The sequence below is a fragment of the Pongo abelii genome, chromosome 10 (assembly GCF_028885655.2).
Source record: "Pongo abelii isolate AG06213 chromosome 10, NHGRI_mPonAbe1-v2.0_pri, whole genome shotgun sequence".
Lineage (NCBI taxonomy): Eukaryota > Metazoa > Chordata > Mammalia > Primates > Hominidae > Pongo > Pongo abelii.
Window position 1 is genome coordinate 121128701 of NC_071995.2, and position 22095 is coordinate 121150795.

Consider the following 22095-nt stretch of genomic DNA (forward strand, 5'->3'; position numbering starts at 1 on the left):
AATCCAAAATAGTTTGAAAGCCATCCTAGAACAAGAATTAGAAACTACAGTCTCAGGACCAAACTCTGTTCACTTTGTTTTTTTTTTTTTTTGAGACAGAGTTTCACTCTTATCACCCAGGCTGGAGTGCACTGGCATGATCTCGGCTCACTGCAACCTCCACCTCCTGGGTTAAAGTGATTCTCCTGCCTTAGCCTCCTGAGTAGCTGGGATTATAGGCACCCACCACCATGCCCAGCTAATTTTTTTGTATTTTTAGTAGAGAAAGGGTTTCATCATGTTGGCCAGGCTGGTCTTGAACTCCTGTCTTCAGGTGAGCCACCCTCCTGAGCCTCCCAAAGTGCTGGATTACAGGCGTGAGCCACCACGCCCAGCCCACTTTCTGTTTTTGCAAATAAAGTTTTATTGGCACATGGCCACAGCTATTTTTGTATTGTCTATGGCTACTTTCACATTACAATGACAGAGACAAAGAGGTTCCTCTGTATGACCTGCACTGTGTAACAAGCAAAAGCCTAAAATACTTACTATCTGGGTCTTTATAGAAAAAGTTGTACACCCTGATCTAGAATAAGCTTCCAAATTCCTTAGCGTGGTATCCACTTCCTCTGCGAAGTAGCCTTAATCTCCTTCTCCCTACTCTGCTCCTGCCAAGCCAAGTGAGTCCCTATTTCCCTGGAACACCCCACATGTGCTCATGAACTACGGATGGCATGGAGCTGGTGTAACTCTGCAGTAAAGCAATTTGGCAACATGTACCAAGTGACTTTCACCCCAAAAATCCTGGATCAGGGAATCCAGGGAAAGAAAATAATCTGATATATGAAAAAAATCTTATGTAGGCTGGGCACGGTGGCTCACGCCTGTAATGCCAGCACTTTGAGAGGCTTAGGTGGGAGGATCTCTCTCTCTCTTTCTCTTATTTTATTTATTTATTTATTTAAGAGCGAGTCTCGCTCTCTCGCCCAGGCTGGAGTGCAGTGGCGTGATCTCAGCTCACTAAAACCTCCACCTCCCGGGTTCAAGTGATTCTCCTGCCTCAGCCTCCTGAGTAGCTAGGATTACAGGCGCCCACCACCACACCCAACTAATTTTTGTATTTTTAGTAGAGATGGGTTTCACCATGTTGGCCAGGCTGGTCTCGAACTCCTGACCTCAGATGATCAGCCCGCCTCAACCTCCCAAAGTGCTGGGATTACAGGCATGAGCCACTGTGCCCAGCCACCTTTTTTTTTTTTTATTTGAGATAGAGTCTCAGTCTGTCACCCAGACTGGAGTGCAGTGGCACGATCTCAGCTCACTGCAGCCTCCACCTCCCAGGTTCAAGCAATTCTCCTGCCTCAGCCTCCCAAGTAGCTGGGATTATAGCCGCCTGCCACCATGCCCGGCTAATTTTTTTTTGTATTTAGTAGAAATGGGGTTTCACCATGTTGGTCAGACTGGTCTCGAACTCCTGACCTCAGGTGATTGGCCTGCCTTGGCCTCCACAGTGCTGGGATTACAGGCATAAGCCACCATGCCTGGACTATACTGTGGATTTTAATGTAACGATTACAGTATGCATACACTGGGAAAATGCTCATTAGCATACCAAATCAAAACTCAGGTTTGAAACTATTTGTACAACCTGATTCCATTTTTTGTTAACTAAAATAAACTACACAAGGGGAAAAAAAGACTAGGAAATAATACCACAATATTAACAGTGGTTGTCCCAAGGTTTGGGGCCACAGAGCTGTGGGGTAGGGTTGGAGGATAATAAGGGATCTATGTTTTCTTCTATTTTTCCAATTTTTTTCTTAATCAATGTTCGACTTACATTACGAAAAACTTGCTACAAGGAGGCTGGGAATTTATACATACTTTTTCTCTTCTTGGAAAATCCCTTCCCACATACCTCCCAACTCTCCTATACAGCTGTCCCCTGGGCCAACTCCCAGGCCGCCTCTCCCCCCACCACTCCCCATCCTGAACTTCAGAGCTCTTCTTTCATGCCTTCCTGGGTGGTACATGCTCTGGGACCACCCTGTTTCTTTGATTTCCACCCACGACCCAGCATAGGGCTCTCCTGAAATAAATTCCTCTGTCAATAAATAGAGTTTTAAAAAGTATTAAAGGTGCCATTTTTCTGACAAACAATAATAAAAAGACTTTTTACAATCTTATCACTAAAGACCTTCCACACATGTGGAAACGCCTCCTCATGTCTGTCTCTCCATTCTGTCACCCACATCATTCATTCACCCATTCTTATGGTAAATTGCACATAATATAAAAATTACTACTTTGTTTTACAGTGAATGATCCAGTAGCATTTAGTACATATACAACATGGTAGGACCACAGCCAGTATCTAGTTCCACACTTTTTTATCCCAAAGGGAAACCCTGTAGCCAATAAGTGGTGACTCCCCATCCCCTTCCCGTAGTCCTGGCAACCACAAGTCCGTTTCCCTCTGAATTGCATGCCCTTCCTCCCTTCCTTTCTTTCTTTCTTTTTAAATATTTAAAAAATTTTTCACCTATTTTATTATTTTCTTGAGACAGAGTCTCACTCTGTCGCCTGGGCTGGAGTGCAGCCGTGCGATCTTGGCTCACTGCAAGCTCCGCCTCCTAAGTTCAAGCGATTCTCATGCCTCAGCCTCCTGAGTAGCTGGTACTACAGGCATGCGCCACCAAATCCAGCTATGTGTGTGTGTGTGTGTATGTGTGTATTTTTAGTAGTGATGGGGTTTCACCACGTTGGTCAGGCTGGTCTCAAACTTCTGATCTCATGTGATCTGCCTGCCTTGGCCTCCCAAAGTGCTGGGGTTACAGGAGTGAGCCAACGCGCTCGGCCTCATCTTTCTTACACAACCCTCTCCTCAGGCCTTCCCTTGGCTCCCTGTGACTTCATTCAGGATGGCAATAGAGGCCGGGGACTATGCAGACAACGGAAGAAGGCCAGGCTGAGACAGGTGTAGGGGTCTGTGGTGAGGCAGGGAGCTCTAGAGACACTGGGTCCTGGCCACCAGTGGGAGCGTGGCCTCTTGCCAGTGCTTCCAATATTTTTCGTCATGGCACAATTCAGGATTATTACTTAAAATGTATCACATTTTAAAGCTGACAGAAATAAATATCATGTGGGCTAAAACCAGCCAAACCAAACATGCTTGTGATCTACCTAGTTGCCCACCAAGGCCAAGCTCTAACCAGCCATCCACATCTTCCACAGAGTGGCCTCGACCTTCTGTACCAGCCGTTTTTCTAAAATATTTCTCCAGGCATGCACTCCACTCAACCACGCTGCTTGGCTCGTCATGACTCTGTGTATGATGCCGACTGCCCCTGCCCCAAGATCTCCGTCTAAACTCTCCGCATCTTTCCAAACCCAGCACAAACGCCACTGCTTCCGCCACCTTCCTCAACTACTGCCGGCTGCAAGGATGTGTGCATCGCAAATGCCAGTGCCCTCTGTGGGAGACCCTTGGCCTCTGCTCACAGGGGACAAGGACAAGCCTGGGCACCAAACTTCCGGCCAACTCTTGTGTCACCAACAACTGCAGTTTGCTCAGATGTCACTGAATCCTAGTGTCTGAAAGTCAGAGGTCAGTATTTTTGTTTCAAGAGTGCTCTGATTTCTATGTAAAGGAAGCAGCTTTCTAAAAACTGACCCTTTGGAGGCATGGTCTGATTATTCTGCCTCCAGTTATTTCTGGTTTTTATGGTAATCTTAGTTATTTTTTATAAATATATTATAAATATAGTTTGGAACACACATACATACACAGACACATAGATAACAACTTCTAATTGAAATAGGCATGGCTATGCAGTTTTTCATGTCCCACGTTTATTATTTTGATGGTTCCGTAATATTTTGTTTTTTTTGAGATAGAGTCTCCCTCTGTCGCCAGGCTGGAGTGCAGTGGCGCTATCTTAGCTCACTGCAACCTCCTCCTGCCGGGTTCAAGCAATTCCTCCATCTCAGCCTCCCAAGTAGCTGGGGCTACAGACATGTGCCACCACACTCAGCTAATTTTATGTAGTAGAGACGGGGGTCTCACCATGTTTGCCAGACTGGTCTTGAACACCTAACCTTAAGTGATCTGCCCGCCTTGGCTTCCCAAAGTGCTGGGATTACAAGTGTTAGCCACCATGCCCAGGTGGTTCCATATTTTATAATGTACTCAACCACTGAGATTGTTCGGAAAATTCTGGTAAGAAAATGGAAATCGAAATTCTTATGCAAACCTCACTGATCCCCTTTTTTGGAATGATTCCTCAAGGCACATTCTTAGGCTTTGGGTTTTCTTTGGCCAAGGGTTAGAAAAGTTTTGAGTGTTGCTAAATTGCTCACAAAAAGGTCTGTATTAATCTACACTCTGAATCATTAAAATTGGATCTCTGACTTTAAATTATGCTTAAGTGTGCAATATACAAACAGTAGCCTCCACAAAGGATATTCTTCTCATATTACCTATTAGCAAAAACAGATATCACGTACTTACTGTTCTGAATGCCATAAATTTCATCAATGAGTCCTTCATATGTCAGCTGAGTGGCAAGAGGTGTTAATAAATCCACATTCCGATCAAGCAACAAGAGATTATCAAAAACAGGAAATATTGAATTCTGGCTTCCTGTAAACTCTCTCTTCATCCTGATCATCATATTGGCCACTTGCTGGAAACAAAACATTGGATGAAGTGGGGCCCCCCTGGGAACGAGCAGATTTTAAAATTTGTCTAAAACCAGAAAGACAATCAAAAAAGTAAAAAAGGAGAAAAACTGGAAGAGTGCATTGCTTAGAAATAAGCAGCTCTAGAAAAGCACCTTGCTGTTGGCACCCATCCCGACACTTGCACCAAGGCAGCTGCCATTTGCCAATGAGGCATAAAATCAGGTCAGTCTGTTCTTGTGATTCACAGTACTTATGTTCTATGAAGTCACTGCAAACACTAAATTAGCGAAGATGGAACCACTGACCCTGGGAGAAATGCAGACTTAGGTTCCTGGGAGCCTCTGGTCTCAACGTTTCTATCAATTGATCAATACGTAACCCAGTTTTATATGTGTTTCTGCTTAAAGATGCCTGACTTAACATAATTGTTGATCACTCACACTGAACTGACAGCCGGCAGCTCTGTGACTCGTGCCTGAATGAAGCATCTCTGACACACGTAATGTCTCTGCCAGGCACACCACAGCCTTCTTGTGCACAAGACACCAGACTGCACCTCAGTCCTACATTTGCAGGCCATTTTAAACAGTGAAATCACCAAAAAAAGTACAGACGTGTGGAAAATATGACAGTGTGACTGTGAAGAGTACACTTGTTTGCAGTCTGAGAGCTGAAATGGGAAGGTGGAGTGTCACCTGCCTCAGTTGGGAACATGCGCAGTGGTTACTCAAACTGTCACCACTGTGCATGCCACAAAAGCACCATGAGTACTGACTTGGAGGGTAGAAGTGCATTTTAATCAGTAGGCAAATTCATGAGTACAGTATTCGTAAATAATTAAGATCAACTGAATTTGTTTGTAAAGAGCTTCCCGTTCCTCCTCCCTTTTGGGGTGTGAAGGGCCCTCCTTTACCACCAGAAAGCAGCCGGTTCTCACCCGAGCGCATTCTCCTTTCCCAAAGATCTGGGGGATCGTTCCGTACAGAGCTTGCAGGGTCATCAGCCCCTTGGCTGCGTGGTACAGGCTCGTCTGGTCGCCCTCCAGGTAGCACTCCTGTGAGGGAAAAGGCCAATTACTGCCAAGCCATGGGGGCCTCCCAGGGGCCCATCTCTGTTCCTGGGGTTGGGGTGCAGCAACAGACAATAAAATCATTTCCAGTTATTTCACACTGTGCCAGGAAAATTGGGGACTCAAGTACATTTTCCAAAACTGCTGCCTGTCAGATCAGGCCGTGAGGCTGGCAGCCCCAGGGTGGGTGCAGCTGTGGAAGCACCTCTCCTGGGCAGAGCCGGGGCTTCTGGGAGAAAACTGTTCACCCAGCATGCCAGCTCTTCTGAATCAGCTCTTAAATAAAAGGCGGAAGAATACAGACTTACACTGAATGAGTGTATGGGTTCCCATTCACTGGTGAGAGTAAACTCTGGCAGGACATGCTGGCAGAGCGACATGCTAATACCCAGAAATGCAAAAGACCACAGGACAGAATACTTTATTGTTTTTAAAAAGGATGAGGCAGGTTTTCGTGACAACTGACAACCGAAGGCCACAATCTGTTGAGTATGATCTCATTTTATAAAATATATATTTTTTTGCATTGAAAAAAGGACCTCTAACTCAGCAAACTATCACAAGGACAAAAAAACAAACACCGTAAGTTCTCACTCATAGGTGGGAATTGAACAATGAGAACACTTGGACACAGGAAGGGGAATATCACACACCAGGGCCTGTCGTGGGGTGGGGGAAGGCGGAGGGATAGCATTAGGAGATACACCTAATGTAAATGATGAGTTAATGGGTGCAGCACACCAACATGGCACATGTATACATATGTAACAAACCTGCATGTTGTGCACATGTACCCTAGAACTTAAAGTATAAAAACAAAAAAAAGAAAAAAGGACCTCCAAAATACACACAAAACCACCTGGGAAGGCTAGGTGCAGTGGCTCATGGCTGTAATCACAGCACTTTGGGAGGCCGAGACAGGAGGATCGCTTGAGCTCCAGAGTTTGAGATCAGCCTGGGCAACACAGTGAGACTCTGTATCTATAAAAAATTAAATAATTAGCCAGGGATAGTGGCATGCATCTGTATCTGAGCTACTCAGGAAGGTAAGGCAGGAGGATCACCGGAGCCCAGTGGTTTGAGGCTGCAATGAGCTATGATTGCACCACCACACTCCCCTCTGGGCAACAGAGCGAGACCCCATCTCTTTTTTTATTTTTATTTTTATTTTTTGGGATGGAGTCTTGCTCTGTTGCCCAGGCTGGAGTGCAGTGGCGCCATCTCAGCTCACTGCAAGCTCCACCTACCAGGTTCACGCCATTCTCCTGCCTCAGCCTCCCAAGTAGCTGGGACTACAGGCGCCCACCACCACGCCCAGCTAATTTTTTTGTATTTTTTAGTAGAGACGGGGTTTCACCATGTTAGCCCGGATGGTCTCAATCTCCTGACCTTGTGATCCGCCCACCTTGGCCTCCCAAAGTGCTGGGATTATAGGTGTGAGCCACCACGCCCGGCCGACCCCATCTCTTTAAAAAAAAAAAAAGAGAGAGAGAGAAAAAACCACCTGCGAGGTGAGAGGAGGGAAGCAGTCACTTTTGATACAGGTGGATCAAAACACAGGTTCTAGACTCAGGTTTCCTTGTTCTGAACCCAACTGTGTCACTTACTAGCTGTGCCCTGGGCCAGTTACAGAATCTCTTTGTGCCTCAATTTATTCATATGTAGAGGGGAGTATAGTCCACATAGGGCAAGGATTAAATGAGAAAAATACATGTAAAGCATTTAATCCCAGTACCTGAAACATACAGCAAATGCTCAATAGCAGTTAGCTTTTATTTGGAATTATTTGGGTTTTTTACAACCATTATCCACTCATAAGTCAATATGGTTCATTTTATCAATTCCCTCCACCCCTACCAACCCAACATGTCCCTGCTGTCCACAGCCAGAAATGAGGGGGCCCTGAGGGTCCAGGGCCTGAGAAAGATAGAGCGGGGGTCACTTGTCAGGCCCTCTGCCCCAGGGAGGAGGGATGGCAGACATGGTGGGGAGCATTTGGTTATTATTGAGAATGTCACCAGACTACTCTTTCAAGTGTCGTGTATTTTAACATTTCCCTGAATACGGCAGACCATCGAGAATATGTCAAAAGACACACTTTTTGGCAAAACTACTTAAAACTCCAGATCAGATAAACATTCAAGGGCAAAAGACATTGAGGGCCAGGCGCGGTGGCTCACGCCTGTAATCCCAGCACTTTGGGAGGCCAAGGGGGGCAGATCATGAGGTCGGGAGTTCTAGACCAGCCTGACCAACATGGTGAAACCCCTTCTCTACTAAAAATACAAAAATTAGCCAGGCGTGGTGGCATGTGCCTGTAATCCCAGCTACTCAGGAGACTGAGGCAGGAGAATCACTTGAACTCGGGAGGTGGAGGTTGCAGTGAGCCGAGATTGTGCCACTGCACTCCAGCCTGGGCAACAGAGCAAGACTGTCTCAAAAAAAAAAAAAAAAGACATTAAGGAACTCCCCTCCAAATAGCATTCATATTTTACTTAATTTTTTTAAGTTGTACTACTACAAAGACATCTCTTTTACAATATTTTTTAAAAGATGTAAAAGTTAACAACAGATTTTAATCTTGGTTGTTTTTCTTTTTTTGAGACAGAGTCCTGCTCTGACAGAGTCCTGCTCTATCGCCCAGGCTGGAGTGCAGTGGGGCAACCTCAGCTCACTGCAACCTGCACCTCCCAAGTTCAAGTGATTCTTCTGCCTCAGCCTCCTGAGTAGCTGGGATCATAGGTGCCCACCACCATGCCTGGCTAATTTTTTGTGTTTTTAATAGAGATGGGGTTTCACCATGTTGCCGAGGCTGGTCTCGAACCCCTAACCTCAGGTGATCTGTCTGCCTTGGCCTCCCAAAGTGCCACCACACCCAGCCCAATACCCTTAACATTTAAATGCACATTTTTTTTTAACCCCAAAGTCGCACATACCCACACAACAGAATACCTTGCAGTTTGCATAAAAGAGGCAGATTTTATATATGCTGATTTTTATATACACGCATAAAGGCCACAGTACCTTAAGTAATGTTATTGAGCATTTGACTGGGCAGAACTCTAATTCCCACATTTTACACAGAACAATGACATAGATGATCACAACTGTAACTCAAAACACAGAGAGATCTAGATGTACCTCCTGAAGCCAATCACAGAAATACAATTAACGTCATCTCCATCAAAAATCGGGGTTGACTTTAAAATTAGGCTCTTAAGTCAAAGCTGTTAGCTTTACCATCCAGATAAAGTCCTTTTTTTTTTTCTGCCACTTCCTCTAACTCCCCCAATCCACCCCTCCGCCTTTTTTTCTTTTGAGATAGGTTCTCGCTCTGTTGCCCAGGCTGGAGTACAGTGGTGCGATCTTGGCTCACTGCAACCTCTGCATCCTGGGCTCAAGTGATTCTCCTGCTTCAGTCTGCCAAGTAGCTGGGATTACAGGCATGCACCACCACACCCAGCTAATTTTAATTTTTTTTAATTTTTAGTAGAGATGGGGTTTTGCTGTGTTGCCCAGGCTGGTCTTGAACTCCTGACCATAGGTGATCCGCCCACCTCAGCCTCCCAAAGTGCTGGCAGGTATGAGCCACCATGTCCGGCCAAAATCCTTTCTTTCTAAACAGAATCTTAGGTGAATGTACAAAGCCAAAGGCTTGAAATTCTCAGTAGAAAATAGTTCTGGCCAGGCGCGGTGGCTCACATCTGTAATCCCAGCACTTTGGGAGGCTGAGGCGGTGGATCGCCTGAGGTCAGGAGTTCGAGACCAGCTTGGGCCACGTGATGAAACCCTGTCTCTACCAAAAACACAAAAAATTAGCCAGTGTGGTGGTGGGCGCCTGTAGTCCCAGCTACTCAGGAGGCTGAGGCAGGAGAATCACTTGAACCCAGGAGGTGAAGGCTGCAATGAGATGAGATGGCACCAACACACTCCAGCCTGGGCAGCAGAGTGAAACTCAGTTTCAAGAAAAAAAAAAAGAAAATAGCTCTGCCCTTTCTTACAAATCATAAGTAAAATAAACAGGTTATTTCTCCTCTGCACAGATTTTGTCACTCCAAGAGAGTTTGGTTCGGCTGCTACCAATTCCCATTAAATACACAAATATGGATTAATTAAAAATGAGTATACCATCACAGGTATGTGATAAAGCACATATAGAAAACGGCTAATCCAGAAGATAAGTGGTGGACAGATGGGTGTTCACTGTACAATTCAATTTTTTGGTATATTGAAATTTTCCTATAAAATGTTAGAGGGAAATCTATATTACCATCAGATGGGATTTAGTGTAAGCAAACCACTAGGGTACAAGGTACAAAAGGGCCAAGAGGGTTGGGTGCGGTGGCCCATGCCTGTAATCCCAGCACTTTGGGAGGCCGAGGCGAGCAGATCATGAGGTCAGGAGTTCGAGACCAGCCTGGCCAACATGGTGAAACCCTGTCTCTACTAAAAATACAAAAAATTAGCCAGGTGCGGTGGCGGGCACGTGTAATTCCAACTACTCGGGAGGCTGAGGCAGGAGAATCGCTTAAACCTGGGAGGCAGAGGTTGCAGTGAGCCGAGATTGAGTCACAGCATTTCAGCCTGAGGAACAAGAGTGAGACTCCGTCTCAAAAAAAAAAAAAAAAAAAAAGCCAAAAAGTCCCCTGGTTATAGGATTAGTCGGTGGTGCCGCTGACTTCTACTGCCCCAGATTAACTTTTTTATTTTTCACTTTTTCTGTGGCCGGTTCTCACACCCAGGCAGGAGTGCACTGGTGTGATCACAGCGCCCTGCAGCCTCAACCTCCTGGGCTCAAGTGATCCTTCTGCCTCAGCCTCCTGAGTAGCTGGAATGACAGGTGCACATCACCATGCTTGGCTAATTTTTTGTAAAGACAGGGACTCATTCTGTTGCCCAGGCTGGTCTTGAACTCCTGGCCTTAAGTGATCCTCCCACCTTGGTCTCCCAAAGTGCTGGGATTATGGGCATGAACCACTGTGCCTGGCCTATTTTATTTTTTTAAATAAGTTTCATTTTTCCCCTTTTTGTGAAAACTGTCAACGAATTAACTCTTTTAACGAGGTGATCTCTGTAACAACAAAATGGGGAAAAAATGATTCGAATAATTTTATGTACTATACCAGCGGTTCCCTAAAGTTCTAGTCTCTACCTTCAAAGTATTTTATTGGTAAGAAGAAAAAAAGGCCAGGCACAGTGGCTCACACCTGCAATCCCAGCAGTTTGGGAGACTGAGGCAGGCAGATTTCTTGAGGTCAGGAGTTTGAGACCAGCCTGGCCAACATGGTGAAACCCCATCTCCACTACAAATACAAAAATTAGCCGGGTGTGGTGGCGTGTTCCTGTAATCCCAGCTACTCGGATGGCTAAGACAGGAGAATTGCTTGAACTGGGGAGGTGGAAGTTGCGGTGAGCTGAGATTATGCCACTGCATCCCAGCCTGGGTGACTGAGTGAGAATCTGTCTCAAAAACAATTTAAAAAAAAAAAAGTTCTAGTCTCCAGAGCAGCAGCAGCAGCACCAGCAGCAGCAGCATCATAAACTCATAAATCAAAGAAACATGGGTAAGTGTGATTATGTTAAAAACATACACATAGCCAAAATTACCAGAAGCAATGTCAAAAGAAATGACAAAGGCAAAAGCAGCCCGCAAAGGGCGCATGTGCAGAGGGGCCTACAAACAGGCTGATTCTCGGCAGTACTGCCTCCAACAGCGTAGAGAGGAAAAAAATGCCCTCCAACAGAAAGCTGATTTAATACATTATGTACATCCAAACAATGGAACTCTATGCAGCTTCAAATGAGAACAAACAAGTATTGCCATACGTGGTAGAAAATGACTCAGAGATATTATTAAGAGAATAACGCAACATACCAAAGTGTATATATCATATGCTACTACTTGTACAAAAGTGGGGAGGGATTATATACTATGAGCTGTAGCTGCATATAATATCCCCCCCACCCCAAATTAAAAGAGAAATAGTGATTGCTTCTGGGATAAGGGGCAGTCTGAGAACTGGGGTAAAAAGTAGCTTCAGGCCAGGAACAGTGGCTCACGCCTGTAATTCCAGCACTTTCAGAGGCCGAGGCAGGTGGATCATCTGAGGTCAGGACATCAAGATCAGTCTGGGCAACATGGTAAAATCCCGTCTCTACTAAAAATACAAAAATTAGGCAGGCGTGGTGGTGGCTGCCTGTAATCCCAGCTACTTGAGAGGCTGAGGCAAGAGAATTGCTTGAACCCAGAAGGCAGAGGTTGCAGTGAGTTGAGACTGTGCCACTGCAGTCCAGCCTGGGCAACAGAGTGAGACTCTGTCTCAAAAAAAAAAAAAGGGCCGGGAGTGGGTGGAAGCTCAGGAGTTTAAGATCAGCCTGGACAACACGGTGAAACCCCATCTCTACTAATATACAAAAAAATTAGCTGGGAGTGGCGGCATGTGCCTGTAATCCTAGTTACTCGGGAGGCTGAGGCAGGAGAATTGCTTGAACCCCGGAGGTGAAGGTTGCAGTGAGCCGAGATTACGCCAATGCACTCCAGCCTGGGTGACAGTGTGAGACTCCATCTCAAAAAAAAAAGATTTTCTTCTTTGTCTGCAGAGTGGAAGATTTATGAAGACTCAAAAAGCACAATCTAAAAGAACAAAAGTGATATATTTACCTGCTTTAGGGTGAAGGACTCACACTTCTGATTTCAAAGCTTACAACAAAGCTACTATAATCAAGACAGTGTAGTACTGACATAAGGACGGACATACAGATGTATAGATCAGTGAAACAGAACTAAAAGACCAAAAACAGACCCTTACATTTGTGGACAATTGATTTTTAACAAGGGTACCAAGACAATTCAATGAGGAAAATACAGTCTTTTCAACAAATAGTGCTGGAACAAATAGATATCCATGTGCAAAAAATGAAATTTGGACCCCCACCTTGCATTACATACAGAATTAACTTAAAATGGGTTGAAGGCCTAAACATAAGATGTAAAGAAATTACAAGCTGGGCGCGGTGGGTCACGCCTGTAATCCCAGCACTTTGGGAGGCTGAGGTGGGAGGATTGCCTGAGTTCAGGAGTTTGAGACCAGCCTGGGCAACATAGTGAGACCTGTCTCTTTAAAAAATAAAAATTATAGAACTCTTAGAAGGAAACATCAGAGTGAATCTTTGTGATCTTGGGGTAGACAATGGCTTCTCAGAGATGATACTGAAAGCACAAGTAACAAGAGAAAAACTGGATAAACGGGACTTCATCAAAATTTAAAACTTTAGTGCATCGAACGACACCAATTTCACCAAGAAAGTGAAAAGAACTCACAGAACAAAAGAAAATACTTGGAAATCATATATCTGATGAGAGACTTGCATTTAGAATCTATTAAGAATTCTTACAATTCTGTACTAAAAATGAGATAACCCAATTTTAAAAATGGGCAAGTGATCTGAACAGACATTTGTTTAGCTGAAGACAAACAAAGGCCAACAGGCACACGAAAAGATGATCAACATCTTTAGTCATTACGGAAATGCAAATAAAAACTACACGGAAACACCACTTCATACTCAGTACGATGACTAAATTCAAAGAGTAACAGGCCAGGCATGGTGGCTCACGCCTGTAATCCCAGCACTTTGGGAGGCTGAGATAGGTGGATCACCTGAGGTCAAGAGTTCAAGACCAGCCTGACCAACATGGCGAAACCCCATCTCTACTAAAAATACAACAACTAGCCAGGCGTGGTGGTGCATGCTTGTAATCCCACCTACTTAGGAAGCTGAGGCGGGAGAATCGCTTGAGCCTGGGAGGCAGAGGTTGCAGTGTGCCAAGATCGAGATCGTGCCACTGTACTCCAGGCTGGGTGACAAAGTGACAATCCGTCTCAAAAAAAAAAAAAAAAAGACAGAATAATAAGTGTGTCCATGTGGATATACAACTGGAACCCTCCCACACTGCTGCTGGGAGTACAAACAGTACAGCTTCAGTGCAAAAGAGTTTGGCAGCTCCTCCAAATGTTAAATGCAGAGTTACCACATGACTCAGCAATTCTACTCCTGGGGGGGGTGTGTGTGTGTGTGTTTATGTATGTATGTATGTATATATGTATTTATTTTTGAGACAGAGTTTCACTCTTGTTGCCCAGGCTGGAGTGCAATGTTCACTGCAACCTCCACCTCCCAGGTTCAAGCGATTCTCCGGCCTCAGCCTCCCAAGTAGCTGGGATTACAGGCATGCGCCACCATGCCCCGCTAATTTTGTATTTTTAGTAGAGACAGGATTTCTCCATGTTGGTCAGCTTGGTCTTGAACTCCCAACCTCAAGTGATCCGCCCACCTCAGCCTCCCAAAGTGCTAGGATCACAGGCCTGAGCCACCACGCCCCAGTCTCTACTCCTAGGTATATCTAAGAGAAATGAAACCATACAACCACATAAAAACTTTTCACAATATTCACAGTATCGTGACAGCCAAAAAGTGGAAACAACCCATCAGGTGTCCATCAACTGATGAATGATAATATCATTACAATGGAATACTATTCAGCAATAAGAAGGAATGAAGGCCTCATGCAGGCTTCAACCTGGATGAACCCTGAAAACATTACACTAAGTGAAGATGCCAGACACAAAGGACCATTTATGTATTATAGGATTTCATTTCTAAAAAATCTCCAGAATAAGTTTAAAACCAGCCTGGACAACATAATAAGATGCTGTCTCTCCAAAAAATAAAAATAGAAAAAAAAGAAATTAAAAAAAAATTAGCCCGGTGTGGTGGCACATGCCTGTAGTTCCAGCTACTCAAAAGGCTGAGGCTAAAAGTTCGTTCAAGCCTAGGAGGTCAAGGCTGCAGTGAGGTATTATCACGTCACTACACTCCAACCTGGGCAAAGGAGTGAGACTCTATCTCAAAAAAAGAAGAAAAAGAAAACTCCAGAATAAGCGAATTCATACAGACTGAACTAGATTAGTGGCTGCCAGAGGCTGAGGGAAGGAAAGATAGGGACAGACTGCTACTGGGCATGGGGATTCTTTTCGGAATAGTTAAAATGTGCCATACTTAGATAGTGGAGATAGTTGCACAACTTTGTAAATATACTAAAAACCACTGAATTTTGCACCTTAAGAGAGAATTTCATGGCATTGTGAGTTTTTTTTTTTTTTTTGAGATAGAGTCTCCCTCTGTCGCCCAAGCTGGAGTGCAGTGGCGCAATCTCGGCTTACTGCAACCTCCGCCTCCCGGGTTCAAGTGATTCTCCTGCCTCAGCCTCCCGAGTAGCTGGGACCACAGGGACCCACCACCACACCCGGCTAATTTTTGTATTTCTAGTAGAGACGGGGTTTCCCCATGTTTCCCAGGCTGGTCTCAAACTCCTGATCTCAGGTGATCCACCCGCCTCAGCCTCCTAAAATGCTGGGATTACAGGCATGAGCCACTTAGCTCAGCCAGTATTGTGAGTTATAATAAATAAAGCTATTATTTTAAAATTTAACTACTTTTAATGGGAAGTGTCTACATGATAAAAGACATTATACACAAAGTTAAGCCAGGCGCGGTGGCTCACGCCTGTAATCCCAACAGTTTGGGAGGCTGAGGCGGGCGGATCATGAAGCGGTTCCTGGCCAACCAACATGGTGAAACCCTGTCTCTACTAAAAATACAAAAATTAGCTGAGCATAGTGGCCCACACCTGTAATCCCAGCTACTCAGGAGGCTGAGGCAGGAGAATCCCTTGAACCCAGGAGGTGGAGGCTGCAGTGAGCTGAGATCACGCCACTGCGCTCCAGCCCGGCCGACAGAGCGAGACTCCGTCTCAAAAAAAAGAAAACAAAACTAAAAAACAAAGTTAAAAGACAAGTCACAGACTGGGAAGATACTTGCAGCTTTTATAACCCATAATGATCAACATCCAGAATATACAAAGAATTACTCAAAAAGAAAAAATGGGCAAAGAAAATGAACAATTTGTTGAACAGAAAATCTTAAACATCAATAAACATATAAAATGGGACTCAGCTTCACAGTAATCAGTACTGCGGTATGTTCACACTCATAAACTGGGCAAAAATTAATGCCTGAAGTTAAGGAAATACCGAACTTACTTTGAACGCACCCTCTGATTCCATGGATAAGAGATCCCCATCGAATGGAATGAGATCTAAGCTGTACTCCTCCCTGTGAATAAAGGATCCCAAGACACCCAGATCCTTCAACCGCTGTTCGCACAACAGGCTACGGCGTGGCACAAACAGAATATGAAAATCTCTTGTTGGGCCTCGTCTATCTTCACTGCAAAGGAAGCAACATTTGTTAGCTTATGAGCTCCTAAGAGTCATGGACCATTTTGCTTTTTTTATCTTCACTGCCTGGCACATAGCAGGCACTAAATAAATGCTGGCTAGATAAATCATATAAATACTGACTCTCAGGCCGGGTGCAGTGGCTCACACCTGTAATCCCAGCACTTTGGGAGGCCAAGGCGGGCGGATCAGTTGAGGTCAGGAGTTCGAGACCAGTCTGGTCAAGATGGCAAAACCCCATCTCTATAAAATATACAAAAATGGCTGGGCGCAGTGGCTCACACCTGTAATCCCAGCACTTTGGGAGGCTGAGGTGGGCGGATCACGAGGTCAGGAGTTGGAGACCAGCCTGGCCAACACAATGAAACCCCGACTCTACTAAAAATACAAAAAATTAGCCGGGTGTGGTGGCAGGCACCTGTAATCTCAGCTACTTGGGAGGCTGAGGCAGGAGAATCGCTTGAACCCGGGAGGCAGAGGCTGCAGTGAACCGAGACCACGCCACTGCATTCTAGCCTGGGCAACACAGCGAGACTCCATCTCAAAATAAATAAATAAATAATAAAATAAAAATATACAAAAATTAGCTGGGCATGGTGGTGTGTGCCTGTAATCTCAGCTACTTGGGAGGCTAAGGCAGGAGAATTGCTTGAACCCTGGAGGCAGAGGTTGCAGTGAGCAGAGATCCCACCACTGCACTCCAGCCTGGGCAACAGAGTGAGACTGTGTCTCAAAAAAATAACCAAAAACTGACTCTCAGACCCGAAATGTTACAGCTGTGCCCACGCTCTCTCTCTTTCTTCCCCCTGACAGGAAAGCATCACTGAGTCCTGGCTAGTACATTTTAGCATTCTCTTAAACCATTTATGGAGCATTGAAGCTCTCAGGTTGATTGAAATAGGATATCTGTGTCTCACTAAAAACAAATGGTTCTTCAACCAAAGCAATGCAACCACAAAGAGTCTTAAATTAAAATGAAAGATCACTCTTGACTCCCACTCCTACTCTCCTTGACAGAAGACTTCCAAAAATAGCCCACATGCTTTTAAGATTTTAGGGGCTGCAACAATCAATTGTACCACAGAGTGCAGACTGGGCTGGGAGCACTTCCTCTATAGACTGGATGCTATATTAAATTTTAATCAGCTCGTTTTTTTATTTTTTTGCTTATGAAATTCAAGTACATGCAGTGTATTTAAAAATAACTGCTGGAGGTTTATTTTTTTAAACTTAGGGTCCTTTTTACTGACACAGGTTTAAGCTTTTGGCTATCTTGAAAGAATGGGTAGATAGGATGATCCTCCTCTCAAACTGCTGAGAATGACTTCCTAAGTTTCTCATCCTCTCTATTTTTAATTTTTGGGGGGTACACAGCAGGCACATGTATTTATGGGGTCCATGAGATGTTTTGACATGAGCATGCAATGTGAAATGAGCACATCATGGACAATGGAGGGGCACATCCTCTCAAGCACTTACTCTCTGAGTTACAAACAATCCAATTACATTCTTTTTTTTTTTTTTTTTTGAGACGGAGTCTCCCTCTGTCGCCCAGGCTGGAGTGCAGTGGCACGATCTCAGCTCACTGCAACCTCTACCTCCCGGGTTCAAGAGATTATCATGCCTCAGTCTCCCGAGTAGCTGGGACTACAGGCACAGGCCATCACACCTGGCTAATTTTTGTATTTTTAGTAGAGACGGAGTTTCACTATGTTGGCCAGGCTGGTCTCGAACCCCGACCTCAAGTGATCCACCCGCCTTGGCCTCCTAAAATGGTGGGATTACAAGTGTGAGCCACCATGCCCAGTCTCACTCTTTAAGTTTAAAAATATGTAATTATTATTAACTATAGTCCCCCTGTTGTGCTATCAAATAGTAGGTCTTATTCTTTCTATTTTTTGTTGTACCCATTAACTATCTCCACCTCCCCCCAGCTCCCATCTTCTCTTTTATATTCTTCCATGCCTATCTCAGTTTTCCAAAAGACCACCTTGCACTGGCAAGAGTGAGGGTCTTCCATGAGAAGAAGCTCATAAATTAAAAGCATTATAAGAACCAAACTCTTTTAGATCAAACACAAGCTCTGAGATACCTGAGCACGTTTTCAGCAATTATATCCATCAACTCTAGCCTGGGTCTGACAAAAAAAATAATATTCTTGACATCAGCTGCTGGCAAACGATTTCCTTTAAGTGTGAACATTTTTTCCACTTCATGTTCCTAGGCAAACACATACACAAAAGGTTAACAAAAAGACTGAAATTTACCTATCATTTTCAGACTCAGAAATCATAAATACCCCCAATCAAGTGCACATTAATTTTTTAATATCAAAATTTAGATTCCCTCAAAGCCAAATACATAAAGGACAAAGTTTCAGTATAAAGCCACTGTTACTGCATCAGCATTCAAATGACTCTTAAATGATGATGAACTATCAAAGACACCAGGAAATGGTCACATAATATAATGCTAGAATCAGTATAGAATCACTGGCCAATGGATACAAAATGTTAATCGGGCACTAGTATTAGTGTTTATAAAGACCAAACAGCTTTGCAAACCAATGATTCAGGAAGAAATATAAAATCCTATCGTAACTGCTAAAGTACAGAATTATTAATCCCCTAACAAAACCCAAATAGCTCATTTACCTTCAATAGTGAATACTGTGCAATTAGGCCAAAGGGTCCAGTTAGGTATTCATCCCAAACTATTGCCTGTAAGAGGGGAGAAACATTCTCTTATTATAGTTAATATCAGGAATTTTAACAATACCAATAAAAAATAGCCTATCATAAACAGGAGGAATATTTGCTTCAAATTCTGAGTTAAAAAATGTTCTCCTAGTGTTACAAGATTAAAATAATAATAATAAAAAATAAAGGAGAAAAAATAATTTAAAAATTTTGGGGGTTTTGCTGTTATTTTGTTTCTGAGACGGAGTCTTGCTGTGTTGCCCAGGCTAGAGTGCAGTGGTGTGATATCAGCGTACTGTAACCTCTGCCTCCAGGGTTCAAGTGATTCTCCTGCCTCAGCCTCCTGAGTAGCTGGGATTACAGGCACGCACCACCATGCCTGGCCAATTTTTGTACTTTTTGTAGAGATGAGGTTTCACTATGTTGCCCAGGCTGGTCTCGAACTCCTGACCTAAGGTGATCCACCCGCCTCGTCCTTCCAAAGTGGTGGGATTACAAGCATGAGCCACTGCACGCGGCCGAATAAAAACAAAATTTAATTACCTCTGACCACATTCATATCCTTAGTCTAAAGAAAAATAGCATCCAGGGCAAGCGATGCTACTGTTGGTCCTGAGAAAGGAGTTAATCACTGTCCTGAACAGAAAGGAGGAATTTTAGTTTGTTGTATATCTGTGTCATGGTATTATTAATTTGAGCCATATGGAAATTGTCAACTATACAAAATTAAAACCTACGATATAGGTATTACAAATCTTATTTTGGCAAAAGAGGATTTTTTTTTTCTTTTTTTTTGAGACGGGGCAGTGGTGGAATCACAGCTCACTGCAGCCTCGATTTCCTGGGCTCAGGTGATCTTCCCGTCTCAGCCTCTGGAGTAACCGGGACTACAGGTGTGTGCCACCACATCACGCTAATTTTTGTTTTAGTAGAGATGAGATTTCACCACGTCACCCAGGCTGGTCTCTAACTCTGGGCTCAAGCGAGCTGCCTGCCGTGGCCTCCCAAAGTACTGGGATTACACTGCACTTCCTCTTCTACCACGCCTGGCCAAAAGAAAAAATTCCTAAAAGCTCAGTAAATTTAAGTAACTTTCCAAGGCCATATAGACCTTGGACTATACAGAGTGAAAGGGAGTGAGAACTCCAACCTAGGACTTTTTGACACCATGAGTCATTGCTCTGGGCCCCTATTTCTACTGCTAAACTCCAGTATCATTTCTTTTTCTTAAATTATTTATTTAAATACTTGTACATTAACATTTAGTGAAAAGAAATAATACAGAGCGAGCCTCTGTACACTTTGCTCAGTTTCCTCCAGGGGTAACATATTACAACCAGGATACTGACATTGATACAATCCATGATGTTATTCAGATTTCAGCATCCTTTGCTGAATTGAAACTGGGCCCCTATGATGTAGCCTGCCTTCTTCTCTCAAAGGCTGCTAGCACCCACTCTACCTCTCGGGGTTCTGTTCTCTACAAGACTGAGGCTCCCCAGTTCGACTTTTCACAGTTGTACTGTCAGTAACTTAGGGTGACTGATAAACCCTAAGGGGATGAAGGAGAGGTGACACTATTTAAAAGAAATCCAATAAAATCTCTGATCTAGTTCCTGACTCCCTTGTGAAAAGGGTGCTACTAGAGAAGTTATACTATTTTAGGAGGCCAGGTTAAAAGCCCAAATGATTACATAACATTTGTTATCTCTCATAACACGCGTGAGCAGCTGGTTGCAAGGTGCGGGTGTTTCAAGAGAGCTTCTAAGGTACGATTTGTACTGACACATCTGATCCCTGTAATGAATGGACACTGGACCATCCACATTCTTGGACCGCTCACCGTCCGGTGCCTCGGCAGACAGCGGAGGAGACACCTGACGTAAACCAGCTCATCAGCTGCCGGGCTACCACAGTGGCTTACTCTGCTCTCACAAAACAGTCGCGGTGCCACTCCGGTTCCAGGCTGTACGCCCAGGGCCCCCCACTTCATCGCTGCCGCCTGCACAGGGGTGCAGGTAAAAGGGCCCTGAGGCTCGCCTCCTTGGAAGCCCCGGGGACCTCGTAAACCGCGAACTCAGGCGGTCAGGGAACGGATTAAGACAGGCCGGACCAGGGGAGGCGAGGGAGGTGTCGCTGCCTCCCGCCCCTCACCTTGCTTCCTGCGCACTTGTCCAGGAACTCGCGCAGCTCACGACGCACCGCCTCGCGCAACACGTTTAGGTTCACTCGTCCGTAGGACAGGTGAGCCGCCATCTTGCCCCACCACCCACTGCCCCACAACGCCAACCGCGTCCGCCGGTTCCAGCGGGAGGCCCACGGACGCAGTCAGGTGACCAAACGTCCACGTGACCGTTGCGGCTGCGCACGCCAACCCGGAAACCGGAATCTGCCAGGTTCGGGTTCTACCTAGTCTGGCGCTAGTGCCCACCTCTTTCTTCTACGCCGGTGGTTGTTCAGATTCTCGCTAAGACCCAGAGCGCGTTTCAGAGCCTGGTCACTCCAGGAGTCGTCGGGCGCTGAAAAGCGATTTTAAAGATCTGGAGTAGACCGGGCGCGGTGGCTTACGCCTGTAATCCCAACACTTTAAGAGGCCGAGGTAGGAGTGATCGCTTCAGGCCGGGAGTTTGAGACCAGCCTGGGCAGACTTCGTCTCAAAAAAAAAAAAAAGACACTGACTCTCTCTTGTCCCTTTTAAAAATCGCGAATTTTTATTTGCAACAAAGGTACTTGCTGTAAGATGATATCTTAAGGCTAAACTTGGATAGGAAAAAAAACAATTTTTTGAGACAGGGTCTCGCCCTGTCGCCCAGGCTGGAGTGCAGTGACGTGATCATAGCTCACTGCAGCCTCCACCTCCCAGGCTCAAGTGATCTTCCCGCCTCAATCGCCGGAGTAGCTGGAACCACAGGTGCGCGCCGCCACCCACTGCTCAAATCTTTTAAATTGTAGCAGTCAGAAGTTTCTTAGCTTTGCACTAATCAAGGCTGTTTTAATTTGTGAGCTAAAATGTGTCAATATGGTGAGGAGTCGAGGGAATCTTGAGTGGACTTTGTTTTTTTTTTTTTTTTTTGGGTAATCCCTAACAGACTTTTACAGCGACGTGAGATTTCACACAAATAGTATTGCTTCTGGAATCCAGGTCCCACCACTTGCCTCAGTAAAATTCCATGTTACCTCTGAGTTGTAGTGAGGGTCAATGAGGGTATGAATTTCATCGTGTAGTCCACGTGAAATGGACTGGAACTGAAATTAGCTGGATGCCTGGAACTTAATTGCTCAATAAACTATTAATATTAGTAGGATATATGCGTTTCGATACTTTGGGGTGGAAATGGGCCTTTGAGATCTGGTCAAAGACGGA

General features: G+C 44.8%; 1 protein-coding gene across 1 annotated transcript in view; it reads right to left on the bottom strand.

Moving 5' to 3' along the window:
- The window catches only part of VPS33A (VPS33A core subunit of CORVET and HOPS complexes), a 36621-nt gene extending 15536 nt beyond the window's left edge, over positions 1 to 21085 (bottom strand). Inside the window, exons 1-6 of the mRNA XM_002823905.6 lie at positions 20886 to 21085; positions 18687 to 18752; positions 18125 to 18252; positions 15835 to 16021; positions 5600 to 5716; positions 4490 to 4664 (exon numbers count right to left, since the gene is read on the bottom strand). Coding sequence (XP_002823951.3) covers positions 4490 to 4664; positions 5600 to 5716; positions 15835 to 16021; positions 18125 to 18252; positions 18687 to 18752; positions 20886 to 20987 — 775 coding nt within the window. The 5' untranslated portion in view covers positions 20988 to 21085. The remainder of the gene's footprint in view (positions 1 to 4489; positions 4665 to 5599; positions 5717 to 15834; positions 16022 to 18124; positions 18253 to 18686; positions 18753 to 20885) is intronic.
- Positions 21086 to 22095: the final 1010 nt, after the last annotated feature.